General features: G+C 32.9%; 1 protein-coding gene across 2 annotated transcripts in view; it reads left to right on the forward strand.

Moving 5' to 3' along the window:
- The window catches only part of LOC127848766 (cys-loop ligand-gated ion channel-like), a 75,399-nt gene extending 48,197 nt beyond the window's left edge, over window positions 1–27,202 (forward strand). For both annotated transcript variants that reach the window (XM_052381367.1, XM_052381368.1), the window contains 6 exons: window positions 608–763; window positions 1,706–1,885; window positions 18,207–18,254; window positions 20,449–20,467; window positions 23,500–23,568; window positions 24,542–27,202. In XM_052381367.1, the coding sequence (XP_052237327.1) occupies window positions 608–763; window positions 1,706–1,885; window positions 18,207–18,254; window positions 20,449–20,467; window positions 23,500–23,568; window positions 24,542–24,651 (582 nt within the window). In that variant the 3' untranslated portion in view covers window positions 24,652–27,202. The remainder of the gene's footprint in view (window positions 1–607; window positions 764–1,705; window positions 1,886–18,206; window positions 18,255–20,448; window positions 20,468–23,499; window positions 23,569–24,541) is intronic.
- The last annotated feature ends 141 nt before the right edge of the window (window positions 27,203–27,343 follow it).

Raw genomic sequence — 27,343 nt, forward strand, 5'->3', positions numbered from 1 at the left:
TTTTCGTTAACTATGTCGTCATACGTTCCAGTTCCTGATATGCAGTTTATCGTTCGCTACATTCCAGTTCCTGATATGCAGTTAATCATTCGCTACATTCCAGTTCCTGATATGCAGTTTATCATTCGCTACATTCCAGTTCCTGATATGTAGTTTATCGTTCGCTACATTCCAGTGCCTGATATGCAGTTTATCGTTCGCTACATTCCAGTTCCTGATATGCAGTTTATCATTCGCTACATTCCAGTTCCTGATATGCAGTTTATCGTTCGCTACATTCCAGTTCCTGATATGCAGTTTATCGTTCGCTATATTCCAGTTCCTGATATGCAGTTTATCGTTCGCTACATTCCAGTTCCTGATATGCAGTTAATCATTCGCTACATTCCAGTTCCTGATATGCAGTTTATCATTCGCTACATTCCAGTTCCTGATATGCAGTTTATCGTTCGCTACATTCCAGTTCCTGATATGCAGTTTATCGTTCGCTACATTCCAGTTCCTGATATGCAGTTTATCATTCGCTACATTCCAGTTCCTGATATGCAGTTTATCGTTCGCTACATTCCAGTTCCTGATATGCAGTTTATCGTTCGCTATATTCCAGTTCCTGATATGCAGTTTATCGTTCGCTACATTCTCCGTTGACAAGAAGCTACCACAGAACCGGCTGCAGTTGGCGTTTACACTTGTTCTTACCGCTGTTGCTTTCAAGTCTGTCGTCAACTCCAGTCTTCCTAGAATTTCTTATTTAACATACATGGTGAGTCATTTCGGAATTAAATATCTCTTAGAACTTTCTATAAATACGTTGTCTACACTTATTTGCCAGGATATTATTAATTATGTTTTTATCTAAACTATTTTTAAGTGATGTAAGCAAATGTTGTAACTTAAGTTTAAAATGAATCATTTTGTTAATGCTATGCTTTGCTGAATGGTCACATCAAATCATTTCTATGAATTGAACTTTTAATAATATTTTAAATTATGTATCGAAGTTTTCAAAACGCATTATGGCTTGTGAGAAAATCAAATTAAGATTATCAAAATTTTGCTTAGGTTTCAATTAAGGACTTGAATAAATAACAGCCCTGCATTTTAAAGTTATTGATATATTTGTATAACATATTGTTCTGACATTTGTTATTCGTAGTTCACTATGAACTTCTATTTTTGTGCTTTTAAATCTCAAATTTATACAATTTATCTTAACGCACTAGAATTAAACATATAAGATTTCTATGATGTTTTGCGATGTTCACACTTTTCAAGTATATCATTTGTACATGGTAACAATTTGATATTGATAAAATCGTTAAGAATTAACTATATACAACTTAAAAAATTATATGTGAATAATTTGAATCTATCAAACGCCTACCAAAAAGCCTACTATAATAAATGTTTTCCACCCTTAAGTCCCTTTATTAGAACTACGCAAAGCGGTACTTCATATACATTTAATTCATAACGAGTTTACAACTTCTACTATCTTTCCCGGGCACATTTGTTGCATTATTAACACATAGTGGTTCTACTGAGCGTTTGTAAAAGCGAGGCATATGTTTCAAGCACCCATTTAATACCAACTTAAAAAATATTATGTAATTTATGAAAAAAGCCACACCGTTTTATCGTTGATATTATTTTTCGTTCAAATTCAAAAATGTTTTCAAAGAAAGGTGTTCAATCTCGTTTCCAGGACAAGTACTTGTTGGTTTCTATGGTGATGCTATCAGCGGTGTGCGCCTGGCATGCCCTGGTGACGAGGCTCCTCTACAACCGCGCTTTCGCCGACAAGATCGAGAACATCGTCCTTACAATCCTCAGCGTCCTCTACATCATCTACAATATCGGCTTCGTCGTCATCATTTACCTTTTCGTAAGCATACGTACTTGCTAATCTTCATTAATCGTTTTAAGTTATTAAACATGTGTTATGTCTAATATTATATCGTTGCTCTACGTAACAGCGCTGCGTCTTTATCACTTACCTTTGGTTAACATTGACCAAATTTGTCTCTTGCCTTAATCATATAACGTTTTTATATATTAATTTTACCTTCTTTGACATTGGCTTTACTATCTTCAGCGTTCTTTGCGTCAACTACAATATCGACTTCGTCGTTATCATTTACATTTTTGTAAGCATATTTTAATTGTTAATGGTCACTTCAAATCGTTGAACATTATTTGACATTTATAATTGCAATGATCATATTTTTGGCACTTTAAAAATGGCTGTTTTTTGTTTTTTACTTTTTTGAACAGTGGTTATTTATTTTGTCGCGCTGACACACAGCATGTTCTTTGGCGCTTATGAATAGTATCATTTATATAATCGTCTTACTACTTTTTACTACATCACGTTCACTTTTTGCTACGTCTTTCATACTTACCTGTTCGGAGTAAACATGTCACATTTATTAGGGCATGTATAACTTCGTAAATGTGTTATTTACCATGTTGCGAGCACATGTCATTGTTTCCTTATTAAATAATGCCGTTCATTAAAACAGTAATTGATTTTACTTTTACATGCTTACACGTAGACGTGTCTTTTGATTCTCTTCAACTGTCAACACCAGTATATGATTGAAAATATGAAATTAACAAAAATTAAAAACTTAAGCATGTATAGTTTTAACAGTATTCTTTAGTATTTTACCAACTAACGTTTTGAATTCTGGTCATATCGTTTGCTTAAGTGCGTTTATATTTATGGAGTATGGATACAGCATAAACTTAATCATATCATACTCAAGACTAGTAGTATAAAAGTAGGGCTTCGCGGCCATCTTGGACGGATTATACCGCCATCTTGGACGTTCCAAGGTTCTGATTGGTTGTAATGGAGTGAGATCAGCCTTCTGATTGGTTGATAGGTTTGGCGGCCATCTTGACGGTTTACAACCGTCGTTTTTTTGCGGTTTGATATATGATGAGTAAGAATGTTGGCGGTTTGGCGGCCATCTTGACGGTTTCCGTCGGTTTGAAATATAATACGTGATCATTTTAGCGGGCGGTTCGAATAATTGCCGCTATATTGACGATTTCACTTGTGTCGGTTTGAAATATGATAAGTGAGCATTTTAGCTGTTTCACTGCCTTCGGTTTAACATTTCATGAGCGAGCATGAAGTCTAATTTTACAGACCATATTTTGTAGGGCTGAAACGAATCCAAAATTTTTGTTCGAATCCGAATCCGAATCCAAATATGGTTTCTTACAGTTTTTCGGATCCGGATCCTTCATATAAGAGAAAATTAGAAGTTTCTGTCTAAATTAAAGAAATCAATGGCTTTAGAAGTATAATTTGACTAAAAAACATTAAACATTTTTTAACAAAAAGCATAAAGTTCTCGTTTAACATTGTAGAAATGTCAAAATAAAACGAAACCTTAACAATTATTCACTTAATAGTTTGTTTGTTAACATATGATTTTCACTGTTCATACAGTTTGATGTTTGTTTTTTCAAAAATTTGCATTTCAACATTGTCCGGGTCCAGGCAAGCCCTATGAGCACTGGCGAGATCTCCTGCTGTGCAGAAGATTCTCTCACTGGGCACTGAGGTCCCTTGCATCACAAGATAGCATTTAAACTTAGTAGATGATGCTTTCAAGACATTACAATTTACATGATGCAGGAACTCAATTGGACAGGTCGCGAAATTATGCAAAATTTACCTGAATAACATTCCAGACACACTGGATCCACTACCGTTGTTTTTAATACAACTCAGAAAGACAATAAGGATTGAAAACTTACTTATTGCCATTATGCATTGCATTTGTAATGTGTAAATCATCAATGATTTCGAATTAGTTTTGCTTTGTCGCAAATGACACTCTTACACAATAAAAGCCGAAGGATCTCGAATGATCTGCTATTTGAGTGTCACACGTCAATAAATATCGACTATTATACGTTTCTTTTATCTTTTAAAGGGAACCAGTCTGTATAAAAAACAATACTCGTGAAAACAGCGCTAGGTTATATACAACTATCAAAATAAATATTCGGAACCGAAATTTCCAGGAGTGGATCCGTACCCGCGAATCTGAAGTAGGATCCGATATATTGCAGCCCTAATATTTTGTAAATCAGTATGTGGCAAGAAGGCTTAGGTATGGTAAGCCTGTTGCAGCAGACGATAAATTCCATTCTCCTAGCAGAGTTGTCGTTGATGCCTCAACATAATGTGATGAACCGCTGTGTATTGGTACACTATGCAAAGGGTTTATAAATATGACTCAGTGTTTAACAGCCTGTGAAATGAGATTGGCCAATCTGGTGTTTATCATTGAAGGTAACATAACCCCAACCCGGAACTCCTGTTGTTAGGGTTACATGCAGTCAGTTTGATACTTAGCACACTTTGTTGAGTGCATGCTGCCTAGGATTTGTAAAATACATTGCAAATGGTTAGTTTTGGTATCAACTTGAAGGTATATATGTAAGCAATAAGAAAATAAGCCATTTTTGTGCTCTACTTTATGTGTTGATGGTTCCCGGCTTTGAAAGTAGGTCATACTATTTGAGACCAAAATGGTTGTCTGCACAGCTGCCAAAACCGGTTTGCCTATTCTAAGGTAAATATTTTGAGTTAGCACACATAGAATTTAATGACATGCATTTTTTCAAAAGATTATGCATTAATCTTTACAATGATGTATGATGATATAGTGGGTATGCGCTTGATCATGGTAAATATTGATATCGAACTTCAACTATTTTATATGTAATATAGTTGGAAAATAATTGCGCATGCGTAACCTGAAATCTGTACATATTGGTTGCTTTCAGTGAAAACGGGGCTTAATGCATATCAAATAAGATTAGCCTGTGCATATTGATTAGCCTGTGCATGCGCAGAAGCTAATCAGAGACATTTTACAACAGCGAACACGTACAGTGCCTGTACATCGATCTAACGAAGCATTTTCGAGTGGTTATTCTTTTCAAGCCAGTCCGCTAGTATAAATAAGCACTTGTCTTTTACCCAATAAACTTTATGAGTTGTTTTGTTGATTGTATTAGTAATGATATAATGGTTATTGTGAATAGGAGATAAAACATGAAAGCATTTTTCTTCAAAATAAATATTTACCCCCGCTCTGAAATAGCATTCAAATGCACCTGACGTTGTTAAATACTTAAGCGTTACAATCATTGGGGTGTGATTTGTAGTTAATTTAGTCAAGAGACTTTTAAATCTGTTAGTCAGCGTTTGAGGTATAATTACACTAACCCCCTTTAAACCGAGCGCATTTTTTGTAATTTCGAGTACAAAACAGAAATGAAGCGGAGTTCATTAGAGAATATTATCTAAAAACGATGCATTGAAGCGGACGAGACCAGTTGTCTAACACACATTGCGTGGAGATTATCAAAATAGCAATTGACAGACGTGTCTGTGCTCCGACAGAATTATTCAATTATAAACAAAGGTCAATTTAACCTTTAATTTAGATAGTTGTTGGGTTTTTAAATTAATATAAGCCCGGAAGACCGATTAGATTTGTTACACATTAAGTTATTATTTTTGTTTTTAATTTCAGGGTAGCAAATGCAATTAGAAGTAGTTAGAAGGATTTATTTTCTGATAACATCACCACAAGACCAGTTGTAAGGATAACTTCACAGGAAATACTTAAATTGCCAAAGTCATTACTTGGCTTAATCTGAATGTCAGTTGTAATAAGTTAATACGCGAATTCAATGCTTGACCTCAACATAACTCCAACAGTAAAGGAATTCACCACACACAAAGTCCAAGTCCATTTACTGGTAAAACTAATGAAAAAAGCGTTTAACCTCCAAAACTTTATTTATTAAAACAACAAAACATGTATAACAATTAAGATACATATATAAATATTTAACATTAGTAAAACCTTGAAAAAACATGAATGTAAGAATTATAATAAATCTATGAAAAACATAATAATAATAAAACATTGCAAATATTAAAACATTACAAACAAAATAACTATTTCTAAATTACTACTGAAACAATAAAAAATAAAAATAAACATTTGTAAATCACAACTGGAAAAAACATTTATAAGCACAGGCTAGTCAGGGACGACACTTTCCGCGTGTATGATATTTTTCGTTTAAAGAAAGCCTCTTCTCAGCAAAAGTCCCTGATAATACTGTGTGGATTGCACAAGATAAAGTCCCTGATAATACTGTGTGGATGGCACAAGATAAAGTCCCTGATAATACTGTGTGGATTGCACAAGATAAAGTCCCTGATAATACTGTGTGGATTGCACAAGATAAAGTCCCTGATAATACTGTGTGGATTGCACAAGATAAAGTCCCTGATAATACTGTGTGGATTGCACGTCCCTGATAATACTGTGTGGATTGCACGTCCCTGATAATACTGTGTGGATTGCACAAGATAAAGTCCCTGATAATACTGTGTGGATTGCACAAGATAAAGTCCCTGATAATACTGTGTGGATTGCACAAGATAAAGTCCCTGATAATACTCTGTGGATTGCACAAGATAAAGTCCCTGATAATACTGTGTGGATTGCACAAGATAAAGTCCCTGATAATACTGTGTGGATTGCACGTCCCTGATAATACTGTGTGGATTGCACGTCCCTGATAATACTGTGTGGATTGCACGTCCCTGATAATACTGTGTGGATTGCACGTCCCTGATAATACTGTGTGGATTGCACGTCCCTGATAATACTGTGTGGATTGCACAAGATAAAGTCCCTGATAATACTGTGTGGATTGCACAAGATAAAGTCCCTGATAATACTGTGTGGATTGCACAAGATAAAGTCCCTGATAATACTGTGTGGATTGCACAAGATAAAGTCCCTGATAATACTGTGTGGATTGCACAAGATAAAGTCCCTGATAATACTGTGTGGATTGCACGTCCCTGATAATACTGTGTGGATTGCACGTCCCTGATAATACTGTGTGGATTGCACAAGATAAAGTCCCTGATAATACTGTGTGGATTGCACGTCCCTGATAATACTGTGTGGATTGCACAAGATAAAGTCCCTGATAATACTGTGTGGATTGCACAAGATAAAGTCCCTGATAATACTGTGTGGATTGCACAAGATAAAGTCCCTGATAATACTGTGTGGATTGCACAAGATAAAGTCCCTGATAATACTGTGTGGATTGCACGTCCCTGATAATACTGTGTGGATTGCACGTCCCTGATAATACTGTGTGGATTGCACAAGTTAATCTGGGACAACACTTTACGTAATGCATTAAACCCCCCTTTCACAGAGAACGGACTAGTAATACATAAAGTTGCTCAAAACCATATATGTTAATGTATTTATTATAAATTTAATTTGATTATAGAAATGTTTTATTCATAAAAGTTGACGAATCATACCGATATGCGATCATATAATTGATCATTTATACAATTTTATGAATAACATAAAATAAGTCATACATATATGCACGCCATACGTTTATGCATATTATATAATTTAATTAATACATGTAATTTTTCTTACAATCGATTCACACTAATGCCAGTGCACAACGTAGTACCATGACAAGTGTTTTCTATTAGCTAGCAATGCACGAAGATCATTTGCTTGTTCTACTTAACGGTTGGTAAATAAATAATGTATACACAACTTGGGTCGGTAATTTGTTAAAGGTTCCGAATGGGCAACAAATTCGAACTTGGAAATGTTCTTTTGGGACTAGTTTATTTTCAACATAATGCAGTATCAAAAGGTTATCTTATTTTGTATTACTTAATCCATGTCAGTCACACATTTGTCGTTTTCATAGCAAGGAATTTATATATCGTCAGATAAATTAATGGTTTACATTACACAAAAATAAATAATTAAGATATAACAATTGCTGCAATAGCTTATACACCATTTTATCAAGTGTGTCTATTTATACCTTAAATGTATTTGGACCACGCTCTGTGAAAACGGGGTTTAATACATGAGCGTTAAGTATTTGGGCCGATACTTAACGCACATGCATTAAACCCCGTTTTCACAGAGCGCGGCATGCTTCGCGCTTAATAAAGATCTAAAAAGCGCGCACAAAAGATTTACATCTTCAGATGATTGTTTGTTAATTTATTTAACTCAATGTAAATAATAGCATTAAGGGTAATAATCGCTGATTCCCCAATTATTGTAGTTCATTGTACTCAAAAGTTTACTTTTATTGTAAATGGTCTTACTATTATTTCAAGTCTATTGGGGTGAAGGTAGTGAAAAACTGTTTTGAGTTAGGTGTGTAAAACATGATTATAAAGTGTATAGATAGAACCAATGGTGTACTTAAAAAAAACAACAACATGTAAAGTGTCAATCAATTTCAAGCGCTCCTATTAATACAAACAAATCTATCAACTATATCTAAATAACCTAAACTTTAAATCCCCGCTTGTAGAAATCATGTGTTGAGTGGTTGAAAAATATCGCGTGTGGTTTAAAACAACGGCGTTGGGGGAGGGGTTTCAACTTTGTACAATTAACCCCCTCTATGAGTAGTTGAGGAAAAGGCTTGTATGAGCAAAAATATAAATAAAACGGTTATTCTCATTTCAATCCCATTAACATGTTTGCTGAAAAACGCAACGCATACGGAGAAGAAGTGAAGGCCTCGACGGCCTTAAGCGAAAATAAAGCTTTATCCGTAACTCCCTTTAGGGGGGTTACGTATGTGCACATTGTTGATAATAAAAAGAGTAAATTTGTTTCTCTGAGCATTCACAAAGTTTAAGCATTAATGGGATCAGTACCCCGCATACATGGGTACAATGCCTTGTGGCATGGGGTAAGTTATATACGTATATTGGTTCTTTCTTGTATGTGTTTAAATAAAATATAATTAAAATAAAATTCATTCATATTACAAGTTTAATATTTAACATGAACATTGCGTTTATTCCAATTTTAGGACTCATCATCAACACTAGCACCACCAGTGCAATTACCACCATCATCACCAGCGCCACCAGCGCTATTACCACCAGCGCTATTACCACCATCAACAACAGCGCCACCATCGCTATTACCACCCGCTGAGGCATCGCATTTCGAATTGATTTCGGATATAAGTAATTTGCTTTTATCAAATCGAAGGTTTTCTTTATATCAAATCGAAGGTTTTCGATATATATAACCTTGATATATATATATATATATATATATATATATATATATATATATATATATATATATATATATATATATATATATACAACGTGTTTTTTATATAATTAATTTAGGATGAATCTGCAGAGATGTTCTATGCATATGCGGTAAGTGTTTACATTTATACATTTGCTGCTATAATAAAAACTACTTTAACAATTTTAGAAACATAGTTTATTGCTGATATAGTAAAATACAACAGATGATTATATTCAACAAATAACAACAAAGTCATGACAATAACTGATATTATATAAAGCCATAGCAATAACTGATATTATATAAAGTCTATGTTTATTTACAGATTCTACAATGAAAATGAATATTGATAGACAGACGAAACAATGTTCATGTCAATACAAATAAATAAATAATAATAATTATACATGTATTATGTCTGTTGCATTTTGTAGTGACCATATGCATAACTAGCGATTCCATTATCTAGTAGATACCGTTTATCATCAAAACAGGATAAACCTATTTTAGTGATTTTCTCAAGAGAAATTTCATGATTGTGACTGCTTAATGAATGCATTTTTGATAATAGCAATGACTCTTCAAATAACACTTTTTTATAATGTTGTAATCTTAATTCTTTTTTAACAACATGTTTTGAAATTCCTTTCGCTCTTTTGTCTTCTTTGTTATCAAAAATATATGCGTACATTTTTGAACGCAAACCACAATATTCCGATATACTTTTATTAATTGTTTCACTTTTCATTTTGCCCATTACCTTTTTATTTACATTACTGAAAAGATAATGATCTTTAGGGAAATCAGAAGTATCAAACATATGGGAATATGTCATTAAACAAATTATTTGTTTCACAATAAAACAAAAACGAATCGGTATCAGTCATTTGTAACTGCACTTTTAAATCATAAAGCTGTTTCAAATGGTTATGATAGAAGTCATACATAGTATATTTTGATAAATCTAAAACAGTCATTCCGATATATATGGGTTTATTAAGTTTCAATTTAAGACGATTTAATTCTACTCCAACAAGATCTTCACAGAAAAATCTATGGAGTTTATAGGTTGATTTTGCAGCGACCTTCTTCAGTCTTTTTCTGTGTGAACCAACTCTACTGAACGATGCTTTCGAAGATTTTCCATTGTTTTACCTGAAATATAATAAGAAGTATGTATTTTTATTTTTTCTATAATTGTTGAAATACATGTATCGATTTTTATGCAATCGCTGTATGCTATCCTATTTACTTTCAGCTCATTAGTACTAAAATTCTCTTTCGGTTAAATAAAAGGAAGTGACTACAGGTACGGATCCGTACCTCTAGAATCTCGTTCTAGGAGTACCGATCCATACTTCTAGCCCAAACCACTAGGGTTTTGCTACAGGTACGGACCTCCCGTTTTCACATATTATATGCCCTTTTTCATAGTTAAATTGTTCCACACGTATGTTAGATTAATAGCAACAAAGTATTAACATTAATTTTAAATCAAATGCAAGTTATCCGCTCGGCAGGACTCGTTTGTTTACAGTGTTCAGGCCAGCAATAATAACCGAGGAGCACCGGTTATGGTATAATCTATAACTGCTTCTGTACATAGTGAAAGCGTTGTCGTCTCGCGGATGGGAGCATTTTTATTTAATAATTATTTAAAAAAAATCTTATGATAAGACAGAAAATATTACCTTTCTGTATTTCAATACTGAATGTATTATACTTGTTAGATAAAATGCCCTGCCTCGAACTTTATCATTTCAAATTCAATTGAAGTATTTGGAGGAATTGCTGATTGAAAGAACTTTCATATTATAACTTTAATTATTTGTATTAATTGCTGATTCGATAGAACTTCAAGATATTAAAATGAACAAAGGCAAACTTTACACGCGGTAAGGCTTTACAACTTCGGTAGTTTGTACGTGCAAGTACTCAGCGTGTCAAACTGTGAAACATCTACCGAACTGAAACAATGTCTGTTTTGCACGTGTTAGTAATTGCCTTGATGGAAGTTACTTTCTGCAAACCATTTAAGCTAAGTGTGAACATTTTAATTGTCTTCAATAGGACCGACAATGTCTTTAATGTGCTTTCTGACGTGCGTTAGCGCATTTTTTGGAAATGGTAATTACATTTAATTACAATTAAATAAAAATCTCTTTCCTATAAATTATTAACATGGGGTTCATTTCATCGACGACCATCTTGTTGAAAATTAACATCAACAAATCTTCTGAAACTTTAATAACTGTTATTTATGGTTAATACATTGTTAACTCATCAAAGGGGGAGTGTGTTTGATTATTGTACTTTAAAGATGAACCAAATAATGATTGCAATCTTGATGGCTTCAGTAAATACTGACTGAAAACAAAAAGGTTATCAAACATGTTTTCTTTTAAACTTAATTTTAAACGGAATGATATAGTCTTATACCACATAAACCATTGTATTGTTATAAGTTAAGAACTAAAACATACATGATACTGAATTATTCATGAGTTTGTAGAAGTTCTGTTCAAAGCTTGCTTTGGCTTGCTGTCTCAGCTGTGTGTTGAGTTGTACATATTTAGCCATGAAATCATCTTGTTGGAATTCTAATATTCTATGATTTTTTTTTCAAATTTCATTCCCAGCTGGAGATAGAGTTGCAAGTTTCGATAATGGAGTATGTAGTCTCTCTTGTCTTCTGGAGTGGTAGTAATTTTTGAGCTTTTGCTCTGGGTGGTAGTTGATCATTTACATTTAAACTTTGATGTTTTGATTTTGGATTTAATGTTTTAAATAATTTTTGTGCATAAGGTGACAATTTCTCATTGGGCATAAACTTTCGTTCTGGAGCAAGACAAAAGTCATTATGACTATCATGTAATTCTTTAGGGTATTCAAGGTCAACTTTCAAAATATATCCCTTGGATCCATCCTCTCGTATTGTTTGTACATTAAAACAATCAATTTCTTCTTGAGATAAAAAATTAAAGAATCCGACAGGTAACTTTTGTGACATGCTGTAACTATACAAGTTGTTCACATCGAAATAAGCAAGATAAGATGTTGGTTCAGAAAGGTCATAATCATCTTAATAGGGATTGTTTGCTTTTTTATATCAATTTGAAATTTGACTAATACCTCCACGAATGCCCATTTCAATAAACAGAACCTGATTTATGTCTGTCATCAGTTCTAATGTCACCAGTGTTTTTTTGCAAATAGGGGAATGGTGGCGCGGCCCGTCCAAAGGGGAAAAACGCGTCGTTTTTTAGGAAAAGGGGAAAATTAAAAATTCACTCTTTTATATGTTATGATATTTATTATATGAATACACATGTATGTATGAATGTAATATTCAGAGCTGAATTTCTCTGTCCTTTTTCTTTAATATATATTAATGATTTTTAAACATTAGTTTCAGACAGTTCAGCCTTCATGCACAGTCTCAGTTTTCCTAGCCATTTTGAGTCTTATTGGGATTTTTTAATCGATACAATAGCAAATTTGAGCATTTTTTATCAATAAAATGGACCATATTGGAATGTTTTTATCAACAAATATTAACACAATATAGATACATAAGGTCTTTTCCTGGCCATTTTGGGAAAAATGCAATTCATATGATGTGGGAGAAAATAATTTAATATAACTCTTTATAATAATTCAAAATCATATTAATTTTTTATATACTTCGTTAGTTGTTTATGAAATAAATTTGAGATATATTTATCATTATAGAGTTCTTTCTAATAATTTTTTTATATTTTTTTTAAAACTTCTGGAGAGGATTTTTTCTACAATATTGGGGAAAAATATATACTCTTTTTTTAGGGGAATGGGGCCGAATATCGGCCCCGAAATTGCAATAAAACACTGCTGTCACATCAGTAATTTTCAACATAGCTTGCCAACTAAGTCCAAGACTTGTATAAAAAGGACAAGGGTCAAGATCATAACAATTTTGAGATGTGTCACGAAAATTCTCAAAAACATCAGCTAAGAGCAAAACATCTGTTTTTAGGTAAAGATCATGGTATTCGCCCAATGTTTTTAAATTGTGGACTTCAAACACTTGTTTTGCATGGTTATAATCATCCTGAGAAATGTTATCACTTGTTAGTGATGAATAAAATTTGTCAATTGAAGGAAGTTGAGATTCATCAAATGTTTCCCATTAGGTCATGTTCTCATAGGGATAAACACCTTTTTCAACAATAGATTTGCATTTTAATGTATTTCACTATGGAGATGTTTAAATGGCTGTACACTTTCTTGAGATAGATAATCTACAAGACCTTCTAATGATGTGTTTAAAAATCCAAAAGAATCAATAAATCTTAGTTTTCCCACACTGAAACTGATATACTTTTCCATAGTTTGTGGAATGCATTTTAATTTGTAATCTTTAAATGATCCAATTCTTTCACATAACATATGACCATCGAAGTTTTTCAAATTATGGAAGATAACGGGCACAAAGTTAACTTGTTTACATTGCAAGTTACAGTTCATATGTGTGGCACATATAAATGCTCCAGTGGTATGATTATGATGGTCGTGCCTTTTTCTCTTCATCTATGAATACTTGTTTGCATAAACAACATTGTTTAGACATTTGAAACATTCTTTCTTCATAATCTGTCAAGTTCAGTGGTTTAATGTTTTTAAAATGCTTATTTATCTCTTCAGCTTCATGCAATAAACATCCTAAAATTTTTTTAGAAGCATCAAACCCTCGATACACAACTGTATCCTTAGTGTAATTAGGGTCATTGCATACCACTTTATACCCAAAATAGCAGGGTTCCAACAGCTGTTTTTCTAAGTGCAACTTAATTCATTGTCTACATCTAAAGGTGTATTAAGGGTTTCAAAATCTGCATAAATGACATAAGGAATGCGCAAAGTTTTTCATATTCTTTAAACTCAAGAAAACAGTTATCTCCTGATGGTAATTCAATTTTTTGGGCATCGTATAACTGACAATACTCTATATGATCTTTTAATAAAGTTTCATTTTTAAACCCATGAAAACAATATTGACAAAAATACAATAAGGTCTTTCCTTTTCTGAAATATGTCAACAATCTATTTATGTCCTTAATGAGAACATAGTGGGTATTAGTTTCTGATTGCAATAACAACAAATTAATGTGATGCTGTTTTTGCTCACATTTTGTAATACGTTATGGTAAAACATCATTATCCTCGTAATTCATATTTGACATATTTAATTCATTCTCAAATGGCTGATAAGTACTCACCAAAGGACAATTCAAGGGATGTATGGAAGCGAGACAGCCCCATAAAAAAAAAACATTTTTGATCCACATTTCTAATGTTTAACAAAGAATGTGAACGCTGTATATGTTTTGGTAAATCCATGAATCTATATCAATTTAATGGTGAAAAGTTTACGGTGTGAATGATTAATTTCAAATTTTTTCGAGAGAGTAAGTCCTTAGATATTGTTCATTTTTCGTTACCACCATTCTGATGTTTTTTTTAAATGTTTTTAACGGTAGTCGTTTCTTCTTAATTTACACTCACAGTATTCACAAGTGAAAAATGTGTTGTGAGTTAATATATGTCTATTAAGACTACTTTTTACATTGTTAACTTTTTCACGATTTTCACATCTAAATCCCTGTTTTTGTCGTTTTTCTGTGTTGATACACACATCACAATTCAATTTTCTTTTCAAAGTATTTAATCGTCTTGAAATTCTGATCTTTCATCTGGAAACATATTGTTTAGGCCATCAAAATTTATGTCTTCCATTGTGAAGATTTTTTCTCAAACTAAGAAAGTGGAGACTGTGGTCGCTTTTTATTGTTGAAGAAAGTCGGCCAACTTATTGTTGAAGAAAGTCTGCCAAATTATTGGCGGAAAAAATTAAAATTTTAGCGGAAAAAATATATTTAAAATTAAAAGTAAGCAGTTGATTTTCATACATTATAAGAAATCCATTTGATTTTTTTCGTGTGATTACCTTTTACTTTCTGTTTTTTTCTTATTTTATTATTTTCAGTGTTTTGCCTTTTTTCTAAAAACTTGGTAATTTTTCTACTGTTTGATGCTTTTTTAAAAATAGATTTTGCTCCAATATCAACAAAAGTTTGTTTAACAGTAAGTTTTCTTTCTGAATTACCACCAATTTGAACTGAAGACAGGTCTCTTTTTTCTGTTGTTTCTGATGGTTGTTCTTTTTTTTAAAATCCATTACCACATTCCATGTATCCGGGTTTAAATAGCAAATATTCATACTTTGATTTAGGGATCAACACTAATTCCTGAGCCATGTTTCACAAGGTTTTATGAGTGTTATAATTTGCTTAAAATATTTTAAGATAATGGCTCTCCTTCTCTTCTGTGATACACCTTTGGAAATCAGCTTGCGAAAGACATGCCTATATCTTTTCATCCTCTTTTTATTCTCATTAGGTATGATTAAATTTCCTAAAATGCATTGTAAACCACCTCTATAATAACATTCATTTGAGGTTTTGTTAAGTGTTTAATAAGTATTTTTTGTTGGTATTCACTTGTGTTTAAAAGAAAAAATAAGAAGTATTTTTCTTTTTGTAGCTTATCTGCCATAATTTTCCTTTTTAGGTCGTAACACAATCAAAGTTTGATGAGAGAATATCTCTGTTCGTAGTTTATATAACTGGTTTGAATGTGGACTTATATCAACCAGTAAGGAACTATATTTTTTATTTGTAGCTTTCCGTTATGCATCCATAAAGTAATTTGTTTCACCAGGGAACATTTGTTTTGCCAATGTGTGTATTTGTAATTAGATCTCAATGATTGTTAAACAATAAAAAATAGTGGCTATTTAAACTTATAGTGCGACAATATTTTCCACCTGTAAAAAGATTCTGAACCACGAAAAATTTCTTTGGTGACTGTAGATGGTGAATAAGTTGACTATATCCATACTTTCAGATGCTTTTTGAGCTAAATCATCAATGACTAAAATTAAATTTTGAAGTCAGATTCCATTGACCACACATCCATGTCTTATTTGCTTGGTAAACCCTCATGAAATTCAATTGTTTCTATTTGCTTTTTCATATTATCAAATAAGGGTTGATCAGTCGAATAGCAATAAATGATCTTTTTTTGGAATCTCTGTAAACATGAATTGCGCATTTTAAAACACATTCAAAAGAAAGAAATGTTGACTTTCCGCTACCACTTGATTCGGCAATAATGCAAGTTGCAGGGCATTCAAATTTAATGAATGTATCCATCATAATGTGTGTATTAAAGGTTCACAGGTAACATACTAATTAAAAAATAAAACCAATCACATTTAAATAACGTTAGATACATTTTATTAAAGGTCTACATATTCGTTTATTTACATTTAAACTGTTTACACAATATGGAAACATATTACTAATACAACTATATACAACTGAATCATTATAGTCAAAATCATTTGAATAGCTGTATATCATGAAAAGATGCACCATTTATACGTTGTAATAAGAAAAACAAACAATACATTCCACACAAATCACTATAATCACTATGCAACTGTCTAAAATTAACAACAATGTAATCAAAAACAAATGTATATTTACTAAAATAAGTCTTGGTCAAAATGGTCAATAGATTTACCAAAACTATCAAAATATTCAATTGTTGTTGAATTTGAAAAGTAACATCTACACCAATGTCTCCCGTCATTCAAATGATCATCAGTATTTGCAATAAATCCACATGGAAATCTCAAGTCGTTTCGTAGTTGGTCAGCAGCAAATACACCCAAAATAGATGTTTTTAACGCTGGGCTACAGTTTATACAACAGGATCATCTTCTTTCCCCCATTGGTGTAATCGTACTGCACACGAAAAACATTCTATTGTATCGTTTTTACTGTGTAATAAAAGCCAGCTGATGATAACTGAAACTTGTTCGGTTGAATTTGAGGTGACCATAGATCAAATGTTTTAAGTCTATCTTCATAAAATGTGAGGTGTTCAAATTTGAACTCGAGTTCTTGAGTGCATTCATGGTGACTGTCCCTCTAAAAATGAAATCAATAGTTCAACAATTTCGTTTAAACTACACAACGTTTCAAACATTGTCGTTGGTAAAATAAACTTGTTTTTTCCTTTTTTAAAAACCAGTTTTACTCGTGATCGTCTCTTTTTCAAAACTAAGGTAAAGTTATTGTCAAGTGTACAAATTACTTCTTTACACACTGGGGACCAGGTTATGTTTTCAAAACCATATTGCTTAAAATAAGATAGTGTATCTTCAGAAAACAGTGACTGTGTCTGTGCCATTATTCTATACGAAAATACACGCACGTTTTGTACCCACAAACGTCCACAAAAATTAAATAATGGATGAAAAGATAAACCAACTAATCCAACGGCACTATTAAACATGTTCGTGCATACTTGTACCTAAACGATCTTATTATAACGCATCAATATGAAGGATCCATCCTTTATTAAACCGACTTAAATCGTCAATATAGCGGCAATCATTCAAACCGCCAAAATGCTCGATCATGAAATGTTAAACCGAAGGCAGAGAAACAGCTAAAATGCTCACTTATCATATTTCAAACCGACACAAGTGAAATCGTCAATATAGCGGCAATTATTCGACCCGCCCGCTAAAATGCTCACGTGTTATATTTCAAACCGACGGAAACCGTCTAGATGGCCGTCAAACCGCCAACATTCTTACTCATACGAAACCGCTAAAAACCGACGGAAGTGAAACCGTCAAGATGGCGTCAAACCGCCAACATTCTTACTCATCATATATCAAACCGCCAAAAACCGACGGTTGTAAACGTCAAGATGGCCGCAAAACCTATCAACCAATCAGAAGGCCGATCTCAATCCATTACAACCAATCAAAACGTTGGAACGTTCAAGATGGCGGTATAAACCGTCCAAGATGGCCGCGAAAGCCCTACTTTTATACTACTAAGACTATCATAACATATTAAATTACGCACGTTTTATAAAACTGTATATCACCTTTGTTATTTGTAGCCATGTAAGAAGCGACGAATAATGTCACAAAAGGATAGAGAATATAAGGTATGTACAGTTGCTATGGTAACTATATTGAACTGTGGTTATGGAGCTTGCAGGGTGTCATTTTCTAGAAAACTCGGAGAGTGTTTCATTTTGCATATTTGTTATTAAAACTTCGTTTATTGAATACATAATTTCTAAGTATGCTAGTCTATGGGCAGTTTAATTTATTGTGCAATTTACTTGCCATGCATGTTTGCATTAACATTTTATTCTACTAAACGGTATTCTGCGTAATATTTAAATAATATATTAAATATACATTGTTGTATTTAAAATACCATTTTATGAATCTTTTTATCTGCAATGTATTTTTCTACAAAATAGGTTTGACAATCGTTTACTAATTGGTATTAAAGAACGATACGTTATATTATATTCGGCCTGTGTTTATATGTGTTTTGTTCTGAGAAAACAGGGCAAAATTCATGTGAGTAAAGTGTCGTCCCAGATTAGCCTGTGCAGTCTCCGCTTTAATGGTTATTTTCGTTTAAAGGAAGTGCCCTTTTACCGAAAATCTAGTTTTAGCGGAAAGTGTTGTCCCTGATAAGCATGTTCGGACTGCACAGACTAATCTTGGACGACACTTTACGCACATGCATTTTGCCCATTTTCTAAGAATAAGACACAAATATTGATGTTGTAAATTAAGTTCGTTTTCAATTGCGCATGGTTGACAAAATACATAGCAACACTTTGCTTTCCGTCTGTCAGAAGAAACAGGTAAAGTCTCGTGGCTTTGTTCATTAAATCACGCAACATCTCCTATAAATCACATCCGTATATACAGTATGTTTTCAGTGGGATTTTCTTTGAAATAGTTCATTATTATGTATTTGATTCAGAAAGACAGAAAGGTGTGTATTGTGCATTACGACTTTTATACATATTGTTACGTGGTGCAAATAATATGCGCTAATACTATTTGTATGCATCGGTAACATGAACTGCGAGCTACATTAATGGCTTCAAGCGAGTTAGACATGAACTTACTTCGACCACAGTAACATAATGTATACTAATTTAGTTATTGATCCACGTGTTCATCGAAAGCACTGATATAAATGGCAAGTATGATTTAAGACCAGGGGAGGAATGTGTTTCAGTATTATTTTTTTTAATCCCTTTGCTTTCATTTTGTTATGTATCTCTCACTGTTTATATGTCACCGGCTTTGCATACAAACGGGTACAAACTAATGGCTATGTATAGTTTGGATTCAACGTTGTTTCTAAATACGCACACTTTTGACCATTCGGTTAACAGTGTTAAATCTGAAATCATTTTCTATACGATTTGAATTTAAGAAAGGAAATACATATGTTAAAGACTATATCAGTGTTTTCGATTGAAATCTGGGTTATTGTTAATTAATCGCAACCTATCGCAGTTCACCTGATCCAACTGCTTGCAAGCATGTGAAAAAATTTAGCCGTCGCCCAATACACACAAACATACGTGTTTTATTTCTGTCAGTTATAGGTGTTTCATTTATAGTAAATGGAATTGATTTTACATTTTTATGATTTTTTTTCATATTTATATTAAAAAATATATATATCCTTAATTTCTTGATGATTAATTGATGATGATGATGATGATGATGATGATGATGATGATGATGATGATGATGATGACGACGACGACGACGACGACGACGACGACGACGACGACGACGACGACGACGATGATGATGATGATGATGATGATGATCATGATCATGATCATGATCATGATCTTGATAAGGAAAGTGAAGTTGATAATGATCATCGAAATAATGAATATTTAAACGACGATTGTGATGATGATTACAACGATGATAATGATGATGAAAGGTGGAATGTATTTCGCAATATAACTTATTTACTTTATCACGATGAATACATATAGGCAACTGTATTATTTCGACGGAATTCACAAAGACAAAGGTAACGCATGGCGATTAAATTTTCAACCACACTGTTGTGAAACATTTTTTGAAGAAATATTTTCAAAGTCCGTCTATCGCTAGTTTTTATGTCACTTCTTGGGAAAGCGGGGTTAACAGTTTATACTGAAAACAAATTTAATAAACAAAAAGGAAATACCATTAACACGATTTATATTATCTGCAAAATATGCGATGCATATTTTACGATCTTCACAAAATGTTTACATGCCTAGTTGATGCGTTTAATTTGTTTTCGTTTTAATTTAGTCCTCACTGGCAATGAACGGTATGTCATCTGTTACACTATGTTATTTGTATTTGGCATAGCACGACTGTGCGCTGATTGCTTACAAATGACTACATTTTCCCTTTTATGCTTGTTTTGCTGTTGTGAATACCCTTTATATTTATTAGTAAAAATAAATTCAAAATATTTACATTCACTATATTGTTTTAACTCGGTCGTTTCTATTGAATGTAAGAAATCTGTAACGTTTTAATTTATTATTTTCACAGTCCCTAATTGTGATATATGTTTCCTATTTGTAATTACCAGGCAATTGTCAATATATAAAGACCACCTGGAACTTGAATGTCTCATATTTTATTACATTTTTCAGAAGTACGCTTTCAATTACTAGACAAGTATTGAATCCAATATCTGATACTGTGTCGTGAGTCTTTCTCCTCTTTAGTTTATATTTCCTACCCCTCATCGATATTATACAGATAGTGTTTACATGGTGCCTATACCACGTGACATTTTCGGATCTGTGTTTGGAGAATAAAGCGCGACCCAGTTTACATTTTTCAGGATCTCTTTTTAAACATTTCACCATTTTTATTGGGATAAAGAGTTTTGTATAGGTATCATGATCTTTTTAAACAAATACGTATTTTTTCAATTAAGTCCAACCGCACGTTTAAACGGTTAGAAAAATGTCGGATCATTGTGGGGACTTAATATTACAAACGCGCGGTTGCACTTAACTGAAAACATACTTATTTGTTTAAAAAGATCATGATACCTATAAAAAAACACTCTTACGAATGAGCGGGCTCTCCACTTTATCCCATTAAAAACGGTGAAATATTTAAAAAGACATCATTAAAAATGTTAACTGGGTCACGCTGTATTCTCCCAACACAGATCTTAAAAAGTCACGTGGTATAGGCACCGTGGTTTAAAGGATGTGCAAAGGTTTAAGAAACGTATTCGTATTGTAGTGTGTTGTACTGTATGTATTACATATTTGATGCCTTCCTTTGTACGTCTGTTTCCAATCGGTGTGAAAGGTGTAGGGCATACTTGACTTAAATTATTTGAAATAAATTAAAAATTACATATATTACATATCATATTATTGCAAGCGTAAATAATTGTGTAGAGTATTATAATTCAAATAGAATCGCCTAAGATATGAGATATTATTATAGAGGACATTCGAACTTCACTAAAGAAGATGATATTTATTTGCTTTCGAGATAATATCATAAAGTATTCCTCATATTCTGATATCATATGTTACGGTATTATCACTATAAAAACACAATTACTTATATTTTATGCTTTTGATTGTTTTTATTTCGTCAGTGGATACTTTGTTTGTCGCACAAAAGCTGTATAGCTAATGTTACTTGTTGATTATATGCGACGTTAAATAAAGCTTCTTTATCTTTTATCTTTATCTTTCATATTTACTTAATTTTAAGACGTTTTATGCTTATTTTTTAATTGATATGTAGTAATTTGGTTAAATATTATACATTTCTTTGCCATGTTGGATTTTTAAAATATTCGATGTTGATTAAAACGTTATGTGTTAGGACTGCTAATGACCTAGTTAATAGGAAAGATGATTGATGTGTTGATTTGAGTCGCCTTGGCTCGAGCAGAAACGAAACAAAAAATGGCCTATACAATGCCTTACAGGCTAAGACAAACCATCAACATCAGTCGCAATAAAAAAAACTCGCGAAATTGAAACGATGATGCAGATGTATTGTCGTAAACAAGATAAATAAATAGAGTAATGCACCTTAAGATTTCGAAGATGTACGGTGGAAGAGTGTTCTGCAAAAGATTACAACTGTACTTATCTGTATACATGATTGTCTTTTATTTTTATTTCGAAATCTCAGCATAATTTATTAGGAATGTGGACTTTAAAACACGATGGTGGATAATTGAAGGCTGAGCATAGAGTAAAATAAAAAAATGTTGGGATTAAAAATGGGTTGTACTAAGATGACGAGTTCCAATTATGTTGGGTTTAATCAGCACTCTCCAGACATTCTCTTTTAGTAATCTTGGTCCAATACGAGCGTGGCAAAATCTATAGTAAGCGATAATAGTCAACATATACATCATTTACATATTTTCTAATTTAATTATTTGTATTTGGAACTTCAAGCTGTGGTATATATATTCACTCCTAATTTTTTCGGTTTGCTGATTCAATTAATGAAAGCTGTTAGCACATGCGTCAGCACTATATTTCTGCTGGATTTGAACTTCACAAACAGTCTCCACTCAGGTTGCTAAGAAAAATAATCGGATTTTTTCAGTCAATATTTTTCAATATTTCGTCAACATAGCATTACAAAATAATATATTGCGCATATGCACATGTTAAATATATTTTCATGAAATACACATACATTCCTTAAGTAAGTTTGAAATATGCAAAATATAATATGTGTGATCAACGCATATGGCGTATGGAGACATGAATTCAGATTCATTCAGAAAGCAATATTATCTAGAAAGGTATATCCTATAAACAGATGTGTACAAAATTTTGCTTTGGTGGAACTCATAATCATCGGTGTCGTCATTAATTTGTGTCGTTACCGTTATAAGAATTGTTGTACAGTAATTAATAGATACATCTTAGAGCTATGGACTTCTTACATGTCTATGTTATTGATGCTAACTACCACATTTATCAATAACAGTATTGGTGTACGTTTTTGTTTTCAAATGAACGTATGACTATAACCAAATTCAGAATGTATTATGAGCAAAACTCTTGCATGAATCATGCCTTTGACTACATTTTAATAAATATAGTCACATAAGATATCTACACAAGCTGCTTTGATGTAATGTACCAGTTCTGAAGAAAATTTTTTTATTTATTTTTTATAAATATTTTGAATTGTTTTTATCATTATAGAAACCTCCTTAACGAGGTTTCAGTTGTAAAATCGTAAAAGGCTAAAGCAAATAAGATAAATCCCCTCTCAAACCTAAACACTGAACAGATACGCCAGGGCCGTATTTTTGTTCATGAAAACTCTTCTCCATTTTTGCAGGACTCATTAAGTCGGACTCAAGTAGCGAAGTACAAGAGAAAGCCGCGACGCCCGGCCCTGGAGCGGCAAGTATGGTCGTAGTCACTGCAGCTATTTTAGTATAAGTAAAACCCGCTCTTATAACTCTATGCTCCTTTTTGCAGCCCTTCTATTTTTCCGACACTCGAGCAGCGTATGTTGTTTTATTCCTATATTAATTCGTCCAGACAAACTAAAAACCCATGTTATTTGCCTACTTGTAGTTTACCAACATGTATGTAGCTTTTGTTGTGTACAACCTCCATAGTATTTCATTCCAACATGCTTGCAACCCGTTTAGAATATTACCTGTAATATATTTTCGAGAGATAGTTGAAACCTTACATGCCCTTCCCTTTCATAGTTTATCTCCCCGAAACAATTGCTATATATTGTCTGTACCTACTTGCAATTTATTTCCAGTATTCACATACATGTATGGATTATATCAAAACCATCAATTGAAAACAATATATTTATTCTTTACCTTTGAATTTGGCAATATATTGTGTAACATGGATGTAAATACGACTGATGATTAATTGAGTCGTTTTCTGAGAAAACTGGATTTCATGCATGTGCGTAAAGTGTCGTCCCAGATTAGCCTGTGCAGTCCGCACAGGCTAATAGGAACGACACTTTCCGCTTTTATGACATTTTTTGTGTTTAAATGAAGTCTCTTCTAAGCAAAAATTAAATTTATGCGGAGAGTGTCGTCCCTGATAAGCCTGTGAAGACTACACAGGCTAATCTGGGACGACACTTTACGCACATGCATTATGCCCGGTTTTCTCAGAACACGACTCAATTTAAGCCCCTTAATTTTTCACAAGTAAGGGTATCATCTGTTCGCTTACTATTCTTTACTCAGTAAACATAGTTAAGGAGGTAACAATAAAATGTAAGTTATGAACAAAGAGTAACGCGTGACTCATTAAATCCTTATAAATGATTATTAAATGCGCAATAGTTCGCTTGACTTCTTGCTTGAGCAAATAATTAAATGATCATTTAAACATTTCAGGAGGTGATAAACATGCCGGCGGGAAAACACTGAATGACGTCATCAAGGTAGTTCCGGTCGAAGCCAATAAAAACATTCGTTCAACCCAGAACGGAAATACGCCGCATTAAACCAATAGCGAACTATGTCAGTGCACATAGCACAGCGACGTAATTATGGAACACTGTGACGTCATAATGTGCAAACATTCTTGTTCAAAAAGAGGCAAAGAGGTTTAGGAACCAGAACATTATTCAGATTTACCGGATTTACTGGAAGTTTTTAAAGCTGAACCTATGCATCGAAAGCTGTGAAATGAGACGTCTTGTGCACACCGGGATTTATCGCGCCAGCGAAGTTGGCATGACAAATGTCAAAATACTACTTGCGGTCCATGAAATCCACTTAAACGTGCGTTCATTACTTTTCTTTCCGTTTGAGAAGAATCTTGATGTTATTGATATTGAGCCCACTGCAGTGAAAGCTAATTATGTCAAGGGATTGTGCAGTGTTGTCTTGACTACCGACATATGATACCGGGCATCAGCTGCCGTTTTATTCAATATTGTTCAGTGAATTGCTTTTTATATAATTGTATCTGATAAAATAACGACGTGTCTCTAGATGTGATTATGTTATATGATATGTTGATTTTTTTTCAAACATCTGTTTTATACTGTTTTAACGATTACCCATTGCCGTCGTGAATATTCATTCCCACGTGTGTTTGCAAATCTTATATGGTGTATTGATGATGATGCAGTCCAAGACAATTGCAGTCAGAGTTGGAAAAGTTTTATATTTCGGTGACGTTTGAAGCAATTGTATTTTATCATATTTTTATTCAAATCGGCAACAAACTCACTCGAATTTAATACCCAATCCAAAATAATTTAAAATTGTAACTTAATAAATTAATATAAATAATTTAGCTTATAAAATATAAATTAAATGGAAGAAATAAGCATAAGTCGCTCGATCAATGAGATAAAACAATATCGTGTACTTCATAAGTATGCATGTAATTGTTCCATAAATAATAAGGCTGTGTTTTCATATCTAAATGTTATTTCATTGTGACCCATGCATAACAGAAAGGTCATACAGCTTTCTCTTTAAATGCTCTTTAAAAATCAATAATTTAAAACATAAATTTATTCCAAGTCTGACATGCAGTTACATTTCTTACGAACAAACACACTCGAAACATATTAGGCAATAACAATATTAATATAAAAAACACTGTTTTTTCTTAAACGATCGTTAACAGGGGAAGCCACTGTGATGAGTTTGAGAATGGGAGACCACTCTTATGTGATTGTAAGCATTGCTATATGAATGATGTCGCTTGGTTATGGTGAATAGTGGAATAAGCCATCTAGAATAAACATACCATGTTTCATTTATACAGGACCTGCAAAAGTTGTAGTGCATCAACATAAAGTGTTATGTTTTCGTCGCATAAAGTGGACTTTGTTGAAATTTCTTTATTTGTCGGAGTTATATTTCTGCTACGCATTGAGTTTAGCATATCGCAATATTAAAGCAACATTCATTTATTTACAATTTTGAATCTTTAAGTAAGAATTTAGTTATAGCTAACATCCTTTTGTTTTTCTTTATGTTAAAAAAAGGCTATTTCAGAATGTGATGTAACATAAAATGAGAGATACATGAATGTCTAGCCTAAAGGCATGCATGAACAAAAAGAGTGAAATTTTTAGAAGTCGGAAACGGCGTGTGCACTATACTGTTGTTATACGGCGTGTGCTTACTACAAGGTTACTCATGTCATTGGTTGAAAATAGTCGCTTGAGATCATTTAAATTCCCTGTTTAATTTGAAGCTCGGTGAATGGAATAAAATTCATGTTCTTTTTCAGAGTTTTATATCCGGACTGGAAAGAATGTAAACACACCGTTAAGAAATTTATTTTTGAAAATATCTCATGTTATTGAAGTACCTTTGCACAAATCTTTAGTGCATAAAACAGTATTTTATTGCAGTGTTGTGCCGATAACTCAAAATTAAAGAAAAAATCAGTGAATACGTCTGAAATCGGTGCCGAAATTTTACGTTTTGTGCTGCATACATGAATACCGAATAGATAGAATTTCTGGCTAAAAACACATGCTTATTATATAAAGTAATTAGGATGTATTTCACATAAAAATAAGCAGCATTAAAACTGTAGTTTATGCACTAGTTGATACCGTTATCGACTCTTAAATTACAAAGCTAACCTATTAATTGAGTGCCACATGCATGTAAGAGAGATCACGTGAATGTTTCTTGGACACTTAAAGCGTGACTTGCGACGTACGAGTCCATGGCGACGAATATATGAGTCATTGCATTGTATATATTGTTTATTTCCGGAAGCGCATGTTTTGTTTCCAATGAGAGTATTCAGGAAGTTACCTTGTGATACGTTTAAATGTAGCCATTACATGTTGTATTTTCATAAAGCTTTGTGTGTTAAATTAAAGTATGTGATTCAACGTGAAACTTCTCGATAATTTTCCTTTCATATTGTTGTTTGTACTTTCTTGAGGAAGGTAAAAAATGAGATTTGCGAATCCGTGTCAGTAATTTGTCACACTTTATTTCCATCGTTGTTGTTGAGCATTTCGTTTTGATGTAGAATGATCATATTTGTATATTAATAAAATTCCTTGGCTGTATTGTGTTGGTATATTCTAGAACTGCAACGAAATAAACAGACGTCTTTTAAGAAACGGATAAATCTTACATGAATGCTCGTGTATATGTGTCATACTTGTCTTTGATATATATATATTGAAGTATTTAACAAGGTTTTAA

This window comes from Dreissena polymorpha, chromosome 10 (genome assembly GCF_020536995.1).
Source record: "Dreissena polymorpha isolate Duluth1 chromosome 10, UMN_Dpol_1.0, whole genome shotgun sequence".
Taxonomy (NCBI): Eukaryota; Metazoa; Mollusca; class Bivalvia; order Myida; family Dreissenidae; genus Dreissena; species Dreissena polymorpha.